General features: G+C 47.7%; 2 protein-coding genes across 4 annotated transcripts in view; one reads left to right on the forward strand and one right to left on the reverse strand.

Annotated features, from left to right (window-relative positions):
• Positions 1-625: 625 nt before the first annotated feature.
• MED21 (mediator complex subunit 21) lies at positions 626-12,419 on the reverse strand. 3 transcript variants are annotated; one of them, XM_069763086.1, is made up of 4 exons: positions 12,390-12,419; positions 2,518-2,632; positions 2,322-2,446; positions 626-1,314 (listed from the first exon to the last, which is right to left on the reverse strand). In XM_069763086.1, the coding sequence occupies exons 1-4, from the start codon at positions 12,402-12,404 to the stop codon at positions 1,138-1,140; spliced, it is 432 nt and encodes a 143-aa protein (XP_069619187.1). In that variant the 5' UTR covers positions 12,405-12,419; the 3' UTR covers positions 626-1,137. The 3 variants fall into 3 exon arrangements, with proteins under 3 accessions (XP_069619187.1, XP_069619186.1, XP_069619184.1); XM_069763085.1 differs by lacking the exon at positions 12,390-12,419 and adding an exon at positions 7,136-7,206 and having other exon boundaries at positions 2,346-2,446; XM_069763083.1 differs by lacking the exon at positions 12,390-12,419 and adding an exon at positions 7,136-7,206.
• Positions 11,940-13,301, forward strand: part of LOC138675100 (glucose-fructose oxidoreductase domain-containing protein 1) — a 34,303-nt gene continuing 32,941 nt past the window's right edge. Inside the window, exon 1 of the mRNA XM_069763081.1 lies at positions 11,940-12,604. Coding sequence (XP_069619182.1) covers positions 12,352-12,604 — 253 coding nt within the window. The 5' untranslated portion in view covers positions 11,940-12,351. The remainder of the gene's footprint in view (positions 12,605-13,301) is intronic.

Raw genomic sequence — 13,301 nt, forward strand, 5'->3', positions numbered from 1 at the left:
GGAGCAGGCGGCCACGAGAGGTGGTGAGTTCTCCTTCAATGGAAGCCTTTAAACTGAGGCTGGACACACATCTGTCAGACATGGTGCAGTGGGTTGGACACGATGACCACGGGGGTCCCTTCCAAATCTAACATTCTAGGATTCTATGACTGTGATGCCCCACAGCTCCCCTATACACAGTAGGATGCCCCCCCAAAACACAGTACAATGGCCCCCACAGTTATTACACACTGTAACGCAGTGACAGACTGAGCGCAGCCAAGAGAGGAAGTGACTGACAGCCGTAACCATCCGCTGAGGCTGGAGATCACCGACATGATGTCACGTGACAATCATCGATGACATCATACGGTCATGTGATATTATGGACAGAATGTACCATCCAAAAAAAACCCTAAGAGTGCAAAAATAAAATAAACTGCAGCTCCAGCCCCCTCCTCCTCGCCTGCTCCCAAGATTCTAGATCAAGGAACTACAACTGGTGGCTCAGCAGTGGTCGGTATCCTGTGCCTGCAGCAGGAGCCTCCCCCCTCTGTAGGAGGACTTATCTGTTGATTTTTTTTTTTTTTCTTTAAAGGGATTGAACATTTTTGTAAATATAAACCAAAAATAAATAAATCTAATATTTTTCATCCAATGAATTTTTATTATGGAAAAAAAAAAAATCCGGTTACAAACATCGGCGGATGATCCCGGAATCCGCTGCAGAAGATCCACTCCGACCTCCAGGGCCTCATTTATCAGTGACACCGGGGCCACCTACTGGTCAGGAATGGGAAGGACGGCGCCAGATAAGACTTTCCATTGACAGACGAGGCCTGTTTTGTGCCGTCCTGGGCAGCAGCTTAAGGGGGTCTCCTCCCATAAAGTGGTCAGAAGAAGGCACCACCCTTCAGTGCTAAGACCTGGGGACATGAAAAGGTAGAAATGTTCTAAGCACGAGGGGCAGAGACCCCCGCGATGGCTAACATGAAGGCGCGGGCTCTCCTCAGACGCCATCGGTCTGGATGGACGGCAGCGTTGCTTAGTTTTAGCGATCGGCTGGGGGGGGGGGGGTCGGCCTCTATCGCACACAGTGACGTCACGCGGCAGATAGTTCAGTATCTCAGTCCTGAGGCGGGAGAGCGCCCCCTGCTGCTAGCTCTCAGACAGCGGCTGCATGTGGATGCTGCTCCTCGTCTTCAGCTGGGACTGAGCGATGTCGGCCAGCGCCGTCTGGATCTTCTCCAGCAGCATGTCCCCTCGGAACACCACCTCCTCCAGGCGCGCGGCCGCCGCGTGGTTCTCCTCCTCCAGCTGGTACAGGCTGGCGGCCTAAAGGAAAAGCGACAGAACATCCTGAGAATGCAGCGCATTGCCCCGATCTCCCGGACCCCCCGCCGGGGCCGCCGCGCGTCTCACCCGTAGGGGCCGCCGCGCGTCTCACCCGTAGGGGCCGCCGCGCGTCTCACCCGTAGGGGCCGCCGCGCGTCTCACCCGTAGGGGCCGCCGCGCGTCTCACCCGTAGGGGCCGCCGCGCGTCTCACCCGTAGGGGCCGCCGCGCGTCTCACCCGTAGGGGCCGCCGCGCGTCTCACCCGTAGGGGCCGCCGCGCGTCTCACCCGTAGGGGCCGCCGCGCGTCTCACCCGTAGGGGCCGCCGCGCGTCTCACCCGTAGGGGCCGCCGCGCGTCTCACCCGTAGGGGCCGCCGCGCGTCTCACCCGTAGGGGCCGCCGCGCGTCTCACCCGTAGGGGCCGCCGCGCGTCTCACCCGTAGGGGCCGCCGCGCGTCTCACCCGTAGGGGCCGCCGCGCGTCTCACCCGTAGGGGCCGCCGCGCGTCTCACCCGTAGGGGCCGCCGCGCGTCTCACCCGTAGGGGCCGCCGCGCGTCTCACCCGTAGGGGCCGCCGCGCGTCTCACCCGTAGGGGCCGCCGCGCGTCTCACCCGTAGGGGCCGCCGCGCGTCTCACCCGTAGGGGCCGCAGCGCGTCTCACCCGTAGGGGCCGCAGCGCGTCTCACCCGTAGGGGCCGCAGCGCGTCTCACCCGTAGGGGCCGCAGCGCGTCTCACCCGTAGGGGCCGCAGCGCGTCTCACCCGTAGGGGCCGCAGCGCGTCTCACCCGTAGGGGCCGCAGCGCGTCTCACCCGTAGGGGCCGCAGCGCGTCTCACCCGTAGGGGCCGCCGCGCGTCTCACCCGTAGGGCCGCCGCGCGTCTCACCCGTAGGGCCGCAGCGCGTCTCACCCGTAGGGCCGCCGCGCGTCTCACCCGTAGGGCCGCAGCGTGTCTCACCCGTAGGGCCGCAGCGCGTCTCACCTGTAGGGGCCGCAGCGTGTCTCACCTGTAGGGCCGCAGCGCGTCTCACCTGTAGGGCCGCTGTAGACTCCTCGCTGGGCAAAGACTCGATCAGAACGTCGATATCTTTCGCAGTGCGAGCGATGAGGGCGGCAAAGAGCTGAGCGTATTCTGCAAGAGAGGAGACACCGAGAGGAGGATGCAACATGTCTGCCGGGGGGAGGAGGACGGGCGACACTCACCTTCTGTGGGGCTGGAGGGCTGCTCCTTATTCACAGACGTCTGGATGTTACTGAACGAGGCGGGAGGAGCGCACTGCTGCAGCACCCCGATGGCGTTACAGAACTGGTCCGCAAGCTGCAAAACACAGTAGAAGAGTGAGCGCAGCTCTGGGGTATAACAGGGTCAGTAATGTATGTACACAGTGACTGCACCAGCAGAATAGTGAGTGCAGCTCTGGGGTATAATACAGGATGTAACTCAGGATCAGTAATGTAATGTATGTACACAGTGACTGCACCAGCAGAATAGTGAGTGCAGCTCTGGGGTATAATACAGGATGTAACTCAGGATCAGTAATGTAATGTACACAGTGACTGCACCAGCAGAATAGTGAATGCAGCTCTGGAGTATAATACAGGATGTAACTCAGGATCAGTAATGTAATGTATGTACACAGTGACTGCACCAGCAGAATAGTGAGTGCAGCTCTGGGGTATAATACAGGATGTAACTCAGGATCAGTAATGTAATGTACACAGTGACTGCACCAGCAGAATAGTGAGTGCAGCTCTGGGGTATAATACAGGATGTAACTCAGGATCAGTAATGTAATGTATGTACACAGTGACTGCAGCAGAATAGTGAGTGCAGCTCTGGAGTATAATACAGGATGTAACTCAGGATCAGTAATGTAATGTATGTACACAGTGACTGCAGCAGAATAGTGAGTGCAGCTCTGGGGTATAATACAGGATGTAACTCAGGATCAGTAATGTAATGTATGTACACAGTGACTGCACCAGCAGAATAGTGAGTGCAGCTCTGGGGTATAATACAGATGTAACTCAGGATCAGTAATGTAATGTATGTACACAGTGACTGCACCAGCAGAATAGTGAGTGCAGCTCTGGGGTATAATACAGGATGTAACTCAGGATCAGTAATGTAATGTAATGTATGTACACAGTGACTGCACCAGCAGAATAGTGAGTGCAGCTCTGGGGTATAATGCAGGATGTAACTCAGGATCAGTAATGTAATGTAATGTATGTACACAGTGACTGCACCAGCAGAATAGTGAATGCAGCTCTGGAGTATAATACAGGATGTAACTCAGGATCAGTAATGTAATGTATGTACACAGTGACTGCACCAGCAGAATAGTGAGCGCAGCTCTGGGGTATAATACAGGATGTAACTCAGGATCAGTAATGTAATGTATGTACACAGTGACTGCACCAGCAGAATAGTGAGTGCAGCTCTAGGGTATAATACAGGATGTAACTCAGGATCAGTAATGTAATGTATGTACACGGTGACTGCACCAGCAGAATAGTGAGTGCAGCTCTGGAGTATAATACAGGATGTAACTCAGGATCAGTAATGTAATGTATGTACACAGTGACTGCACCAGCAGAATAGTGAGTGCAGCTCTGGGGTATAATACAGGAGGTAACTCAGGATCAGTAATGTATGTACACAGTAACTGCACCAGCAGAATAGTGAGTGCAGCTCTGGAGTATAATACAGGATGTAACTCAGGATCAGTAATGTAATGTATGTACACAGTGACTGCACCAGCAGAATAGTGAGTGCAGCTCTGGGGTATAATACAGGATGTAACTCAGGATCAGTAATGTAATGTAATGTATGTACACAGTGACTGCACCAGCAGAATAGTGAGTGCAGCTCTGGGGTATAATGCAGGATGTAACTCAGGATCAGTAATGTAATGTATGTACACAGTGACTGCAGCAGAATAGTGAGTGCAGCTCTGGGGTATAATACAGGATGTAACTCAGGGTCAGTAGTGTAATGTATGTACACAGTGACTGCACCAGCAGAATAGTGAGTGCAGCTCTGGAGTATAATACAGGATGTAACTCAGGATCAGTAATGTATGTACACAGTGACTTCACCAGCAGAATAGTGAGTGCAGCTCTGGGGTATAATACAGGATGTAACTCAGGATCAGTAATGTAATGTATGTACACGGTGACTGCACCAGCAGAATAGTGAGTGCAGCTCTGGAGTATAATACAGGATGTAACTCAGGATCAGTAATGTAATGTATGTACACAGTGACTGCACCAGCAGAATAGTGAGTGCAGCTCTGGGGTATAATACAGGAGGTAACTCAGGATCAGTAATGTATGTACACAGTGACTGCACCAGCAGAATAGTGAGTGCAGCTCTGGAGTATAATACAGGATGTAACTCAGGATCAGTAATGTAATGTATGTACACAGTGACTGCACCAGCAGAATAGTGAGTGCAGCTCTGGAGTATAATACAGGATGTAACTCGGGATCAGTAATGTAATGTATGTACACAGTGACTGCACCAGCAGAATAGTGAGTGCAGCTCTGGGGTATAATACAGGAGGTAATCAGGATCAGTAATGTAATGTATGTACACAGTGACTGCACCAGCAGAATAGTGAGTGCAGCTCTGGAGTATAATACAGGATGTAACTCAGGATCAGTAATGTAATGTATGTACACAGTGACTGCACCAGCAGAATAGTGAGTGCAGCTCTGGAGTATAATACAGGATGTAACTCGGGATCAGTAATGTAATGTATGTACACAGTGACTGCACCAGCAGAATAGTGAGTGCAGCTCTGGGGTATAATACAGGAGGTAATCAGGATCAGTAATGTAATGTATGTACACAGTGACTGCACCAGCAGAATAGTGAGTGCAGCTCTGGAGGATAATACAGGATGTAACTCAGGATCAGTAATGTAATGTATGTACACAGTGACTGCACCAGCAGAATAGTGAGTGCAGCTCTGGAGTATAATACAGGATGTAACTCGGGATCAGTAATGTAATGTATGTACACAGTGACTGCACCAGCAGAATAGTGAGTGCAGCTCTGGGGTATAATACAGGATGTAACTCAGGATCAGTAATGTAATGTATGTACACAGTGACTGCACCAGCAGAATAGTGAGCGCAGCTCTGGAGTATAATACAGGAGGTAATCAGGATCAGTAATGTAATGTATGTACACAGTGACTGCACCAGCAGAATAGTGAGTGCAGCTCTGGAGTATAATACAGGATGTAACTCAGGATCAGTAATGTAATGTATGTACACAGTGACTGCACCAGCAGAATAGTGAGTGCAGCTCTGGGGTATAATACAGGATGTAACTCAGGATCAGTAATGTAATGTATGTACACAGTGACTGCACCAGCAGAATAGTGAGTGCAGCTCTGGGGTATAATACAGGATGTAATCAGGATCAGTAATGTAATGTATGTACACAGTGACTGCACCAGCAGAATAGTGAGCGCAGCTCTGGAGTATAATACAGGAGGTAATCAGGATCAGTAATGTAATGTATGTACACAGTGACTGCACCAGCAGAATAGTGAGTGCAGCTCTGGAGTATAATACAGGAGGTGATCAGTAATGTATGTACACAGTGACTGCACCAGCAGAATAGTGAGTGCAGCTCTGGGGTATAATACAGGAGGTAATCAGGATCAGTAATGTATGTACACAGTGACTGCACCAGCAGAATAGTGAGTGCAGCTCTGGGGTATAATACAGGATGTAACTCAGGATCAGTAATGTATGTACACAGTGACTGCACCAGCAGAATAGTGAGCGCAGCTCTGGAGTATAATACAGGATGTAACTCAGGATCAGTAATGTAATGTATGTACACAGTGACTGCACCAGCAGAATAGTGAGTGCAGCTCTGGAGGATAATACAGGATGTAACTCAGGATCAGTAATGTAATGTATGTACACAGTGACTGCACCAGCAGAATAGTGAGTGCAGCTCTGGAGGATAATACAGGATGTAACTCAGGATCAGTAATGTAATGTATGTACACAGTGACTGCACCAGCAGAATAGTGAGTGCAGCTCTGGAGGATAATACAGGATGTAACTCAGGATCAGTAATGTAATGTATGTACACAGTGACTGCACCAGCAGAATAGTGAGTGCAGCTCTGGAGGATAATACAGGATGTAACTCAGGATCAGTAATGTAATGTATGTACACAGTGACTGAACCAGCAGAATAGTGAGTGCAGCTCTGGGGTATAATACAGGATGTAACTCAGGATCAGTAATGTAATGTACGTACACAGTGACTGCACCAGCAGAATAGTGAGTGCAGCTCTGGAGGATAATACAGGATGTAACTCAGGATCAGTAATGTAATGTATGTACACAGTGACTGAACCAGCAGAATAGTGAGTGCAGCTCTGGGGTATAATACAGGATGTAACTCAGGATCAGTAATGTAATGTATGTACACAGTGACTGCACCAGCAGAATAGTGAGTGCAGCTCTGGAGTATAATACAGGATGTAACTCAGGATCAGTAATGTAATGTATGTACACAGTGACTGCACCAGCAGAATAGTGAGTGCAGCTCTGGAGGATAATACAGGATGTAACTCAGGATCAGTAATGTAATGTATGTACACAGTGACTGCACCAGCAGAATAGTGAGTGCAGATCTGGAGCACACATGATTACACACAGATAATACCTGTTGGCCGCGCACCATCATGCAGTCACCAGAGAATAACACATATAATCATTCTCACTATATCCCGCCCCCCTCGGATATACAGCTCACACGGACACCGGCACCGGGAGTCACTCACCGAGTTCAGCGCGTCCTGCAGCTGTGTCAGGCGATCCGCCATCTTAGACGCTGGCAAAAGCGAAACTGGCTACGCCCACAACACGACGTGCTCTCCTATTGGTCCGTTGCTTATGGGCGTGACTTTTACGCTCGACGCAATTTTTTTCTATTCATCCTTTTTTTTGTATGAACTTTATTGACAACACTCACAACGAACACTGGGGCTGTAGTGACAATGAACCTGTGTAATTCCATGAGCCTTCTCTCTCTGTGTCTCTCCTGGGACTGACATTAAATAAAAACAGATCCCCTGAAAATCAAAAACTAAATACAGCAGTGTGCAGTGCTGCACATGGGGCAAGTACACTGGGGAAGGTTTAGACAAACTGTGCAGTTCCCCCATTAACCACCAGGTGTCGCACTTGATTCTTTGTATCGAAAGTTTTAACCCCTTCCAGGTGATTTTTATTATTTTTTTCCTCTTATTTTTTTCATTTTCCTTCCCCATGGCCACACAAGCTTTTTTTTTTCGAGTCGAGTTGTGCTTTCCAATGACACCAGTTACTTTACCATATAGTGAAAAATGAAAAAGGGGAAAAAAAAAATCCCGACTGAGATGAAACGGTTAAAAAATAAATGTATAGGGGTTTTTTTTTTTAGCAGTGATCGTTGTATGGTAAAAATGACCCCATAATATAATTCTCGGGGTCAGTACGATGACACCGATACTAAACTTGAATAGGTTTTATTGACTTAAAAAAAAAAAAACAATTCGGAACTTTTTACATAAAATAAAAGTTTTTTTTAGTTTTTGTCGCCATTTTCTGAGACCTGTAATGTTTTACATTTCTGTCGATGGAGCTGTTTGGGGGCTTGAGGTTTTTTTTTTTGCATGTAGTTTTCGTGGCTGGGCGCCTAAGGGGGTCTTCATCAGACTCCTTGTTGCCGTGGCAATCCATCAGCGCACACAAAAAAAAAAATCCTTTCTCAAGAATAGATGATGGCGGCAGCAATCGGATCCAATAATGACTAAAATTAATCATTGTTTTCTTGTACGTGATAAAAAAAACAGACTCTATGGATGCGATTTTCATCCGTTTTTTGATCCGAGTGCCCATTTTTTTACATTATTGTGAAAAATGGACGCCTGTACGAGGCCTCAGTCACAGACATGATCTAACATCAGAAATGTAAGGGGATCAGCCATATTCCTTCGCTGTGGCCCCGTTAGGGCCCCTCAATAGCAGCGATCAGGGGAGCATAAGACCGCCATTATACAGGAGGGTTCTGGGTAATTTGCCAGGACTGATTCCATAAATTCACGGGTGTCTCGTCCATTTTGGGGCTTTTGTTATCTAGGCACATTGTTGTGCTGAATAGAGACCTACAGACACAATGGTGGGGATTGATATATATATAATATACATGTCTCTGTCACTGTCTCTTCTCTCCAGTTCGTACATATGTCTGCAGCGCCCGGGTTCGGCACATTCAGATCAATCAGAAGGAAGAAGAAGGGGTAGAAATCGGTCATTAAGAAGAAACAGGCCTCGTTGCCCTTAGCAACCAATCAGAGCTCAGCTTTCATTCTTCCACAGCACTGTTAGGAATGAAAGCTGCGCTCTGATTGGTTGCTATGGGAAACGAGGCCTGCTTTGCCATTCTCATAAATGGAGCCTAACTACACGCAATTCTTTTGGGTCTTTTTTAATTTTTTTATTCTGCAGCCCTGTACAGACATATTCTACGTACACCTAAGAGGGACATGATCCATCACAGTCCAACGCGAAACACGCACAACCTGTCTTTCTGAAAACCAAAAGGGCGGCATTAAAACCAAAGTATATTTCCAGTAAAAAAAAAAAACACTGTCGCCTCTCACCAGCTGTCTGATTGGTCTGCCCATAGGTCCGCAGCGCTTTGGCCGCACAGACGGATCAATCGGGAGGAAGAAGAAGTGGTAGAAATCAGTCTTCGAGAAAAAACAGGCCTCACTGCCCTTAGCAACCAATCAGAGCTCAGCTTTCATTCTTCCACAGCACTGTGAGGAATGAAAGCTGCGCTCTGATTGGTTGCTATGGACAACAAGGCCTACTTTACATTTCTGATAAATGGAGCCTAACTACACACAATTCGTTGGGGTCTTTTATATATATATATATATATATATATATATATGCCTTCAGCGAATGATCCATGAGAGTCCGATGTGAAACATGCACAACTTGTCTTTCTGAAAACAAAAAGGGCGGCATTAAATCCTGTATTTCCTGTTTTCGCTCCATTGTCATTCAGTGGGCTGATTTTAGGCTTTTAATTCCTTCGTAGATTCACTGGGGGGTCCTCATAGTTTACATGATAGAATCTGTGTAGGAGATAAGTAGCTGCCAGACGCTTATCTCCGCCATTAAACATGATCTCTGGTTATGTCGTCTATATAGAGATGGAGAAAATAATGGCTGCTATCTGCATCGTGGGGATTGCCTCTCCCCACATACCGAGTAACCAGATCTCCTATTTGCACGTCCATTGGTCTTCACAATACATGGAGGCGGGGGTCCGCTTACTCCTCTCCAGCGCTTGTTTACAGGCCCGCCTGTGTCTTTGGATGTAGATGAGGCGCAATTCTGATACTAAAACCATTGATCCTGATCCAAAGATCCCAAAAATCATGGGTGGTCTCCAGTGGATTAACTTGAAACTCATGGGCTCCGATGCAAAAGATCCAACGGGGCCCCCAAATATTTTAAATCTTTAATAGCAATAGCCATTTTCTATAGGCCAAAGGGACTTTTAGGGCCCCCTAGTCTCCAGAGCCCCGATGCAATTGCAACCCCTGCACCTGTTGTAGTTACACCCCTGGTGGTCTCGTAAAGTGGATGTGCGGCCGACATGAACGGAAATTGTACTTGGACCCAACGAAAGTCCGAATGATCGATTCTTGAAACCCTCCCAGTACTTGAAGCATAACGAGCGCAAACCGACCGGCGACAGAGTTGGATGTCTGACCACTTTTTGGATGGCGAAAAATGGGTGTTCCAGTCGTACCGACAGAATTGCCATTTTTTGGTCGCCGATTCTGACTCAAAAATGCACATACACCAATCAAAACATTATGTCTACCCCACAACGGGATAAAAACCGTCATCTCGCCACGCGATAAATGGCCGACACGGCTCCATCCATAGAAGAGTAAAAAAGTTACGAGTCTCAGAAAAAGGCGACAGAAACCTCATTCAGGTTCGGAATTTTTTAGCCATTATCAAAAAAAACACACACATAAGTATTGTTATTACCGTAACCACACCGGGCTGGAGAATAACGTTACCGGGTTATTATTACCGTACAGTGAGAGCGTAAAAACAAAACCGACAAAACGTCAATGGCAGAAATGTGCCGAGGGGGCAGGGTGTGTGTGTGTGTGTGGGGGGGCATTTCACCGCACTTGGGATTCCCCCCCCCCCCAGTTTTTCACTACATTATATGATAAAATGAACGGTATCAATTAAAAGAAAAGTAAAACTCGCCCCGCAGATAACACGGCGTGATACATAAAGAAAAGCAATGGCTGTAGGAAAAAGGGAAGAAAAATGAAAAAGCAAAAATGGAAAATGACCCTGAAGAAAAGGGTGAAGGAAGGAGTGCGCACATCTATATATCTATACACAATGATAACTTTTTATTTTCACAGTTTTTTAATCTATTATCTATGTATCATCTATCTATCATCTACAATCTATCATCTATTATCTATCATCTATCTATTATCAATCTATGTATTGTCTATCATCTATTATCAATCTATGATCTATCTATTATCTATGTATTGTCTATCATCTCTTTATTATCTATCTATTATCAATCTATCTATTATCGATCTATGATCTATCTATTATCTATAGATCTATGTATTATCTATCTCTCTACCTAAAATGTAAAGTGTTGCGGTATATGGCGGCGCTATAGAAATAAAATTATTATTATTTATTATCTTTTATCAATCTATTGATTATCTATTATCTATCTCATATCTGTAGTATCCCAAAAATAAGATATTTTTATGGTGCAAACTGCATGATGAAGGTTCGGCTGTGAATTACATATAAATCCATTTGATAAAAAAAGAGATGAAGGTAAAGCAGGCAGCGTGGGTGCAGTGTCCAGTGTGTGTACAGTGTGTGTGCAGTGTCCAGTGTGTGTACAGTGTGTGTGCAGTGTCCAGTGTGTGTGCAGTGTCCAGTGTGTGTGCAGTGTGTGTGCAGTGTCCAGTGTGTGTACAGTGTGTGTGCAGTGTCCAGTGTGTGTACAGTGTGTGTGCAGTGTCCAGTGTGTGTGCAGTGTCCAGTGTGTGTGCAGTGTGTGTGCAGTGTCCAGTGTGTGTGCAGTGTCCAGTGTGTGTGCAGTGTGTGTGCAGTGTCCAGTGTGTGTGCAGTGTCCAGTGTGTCCAGTGTGTGTGCAGTGTCCAGTGTGTGCAGTGTCCAGTGTGTGTACAGTGTCCAGTGTGTGCAGTGTGTGTACAGTGTCCAGTGTGTCCAGTGTGTGCAGTGTCCAGTGTGTGTGCAGTGTCCAGTGTGTGTGCAGTGTCCAGTGTGTGTGCAGTGTCCAGTGTTCGTGTGCAGTGTGCGGGCAGTAGATGAGGCCTCTATCGCTGGCAGACACCGGGATTATCTCTGCAGCATTCCTTTCCTGGACCATTGCAGACATCCTGCAGCAAGAAAGGGGTTAACAATGGCGGGTGAAGCCCGGGAGGGGGCGTTGCAGGAACAGCCAGACATTAGGTGACAGCAGCTGCCTCCACCCACAGCAATGAGGAGGGGAACCTGTGACCATGGCAGGAGGCGACTAACCCTGCCGGCTCTGCAGTGGCACCGTCCGCAGCCTGCCCCCTCTGCCCGCAGCCTGTGCCCCCTCTGCCCGCAGCCTGCCCCCTCTGCCCGCAGCCTGTGCCCGCAGCCTGCCCCCTCTCCCCGCAGCCTGCCCCCTGTGCCCGCAGCCTGCCCCCTGTGCCCGCAGCCTGCCCCCTCTCCCCGCAGCCTGCCCCCTGTGCCCGCAGCCTGCCCCCTCTCCCCGCAGCCTGCCCCCTGTGCCCGCAGCCTGCCCCCTCTCCCCGCAGCCTGTGCCCCCTCTCCTCCCCTGTGGCCCCCGCAGGATGAGCTGGAGGCGCGAGCTCGGCCCCTGCAGCCGCCGCGGAGCTGAGGGGGGCGCCCAGTAGCAGCGCTGCCGGCGGGGGTCGCCATGCTGCCCGGGGTCGGGGTGTTCGGCACCAGCCTCACCTCCAGGGTCATCATCCCGCTGCTGAAGGACGAGGGCTTCTCGGTGACGGCTCTGTGGGGCCGGACCCCGGAGGAGGCGGAGGAGCTGGCGAAGGAGATGAGCGTCCCCTACTACACCAGCCGCATGGACGACCTCCTGCTGCACCAAGACGTGGACCTGGTCTGCATCAACCTGCCGCCCCCCCTCACCAGGCAGGTGGCCGTGAAGACCCTCGGTGAGTGCGGGGAGGGGGGGGGGGGGGGCTGCTGAGGAGAAGACCCCAATGTGCTGCCATCATCTATATCTATTATCATCTATTTATCTATCTATTATCTATCATCTATCTATTATCTATCTATTATCTATCTATTATCTATCTATTATCTATCATCTATCTATTATCTATCTATTATCTATCTATTATCTATCTATTATCTATCATCTATCTATTATCTATCTATTATCTATCTATTATCTATCTATTATCTATCTATTATCTATCTATCTATTATCTATCATCTATCTATTATCTATCTATTATCTATCTATTATCTATCTATTATCTATCATCTATCTATTATCTATCTATTATCTATCTATTATCTATCTATTATCTATCTATTATCTATCTATCTATTATCTATCATCTATCTATTATCTATCTATTATCTATCTATCATCTATTATCTATCTATTATCTATCATCTATCTATTATCTATCTATTATCTATCTATCTATTATCTATCATCTATCTATTATCTATCTATTATCTATCTATCTATTATCTATCATCTATCTATTATCTATCTATTATCTATCTATTATCTATCTATTATCTATCTATTATCTATCTATCTATTATCTATCATCTATCTATTATCTATCTATTATCTATCTATCATCTATTATCTATCTATTATCTATCATCTAT

The sequence above is a fragment of the Ranitomeya imitator genome, chromosome 4, assembly GCF_032444005.1.
Source record: "Ranitomeya imitator isolate aRanImi1 chromosome 4, aRanImi1.pri, whole genome shotgun sequence".
Lineage (NCBI taxonomy): Eukaryota > Metazoa > Chordata > Amphibia > Anura > Dendrobatidae > Ranitomeya > Ranitomeya imitator.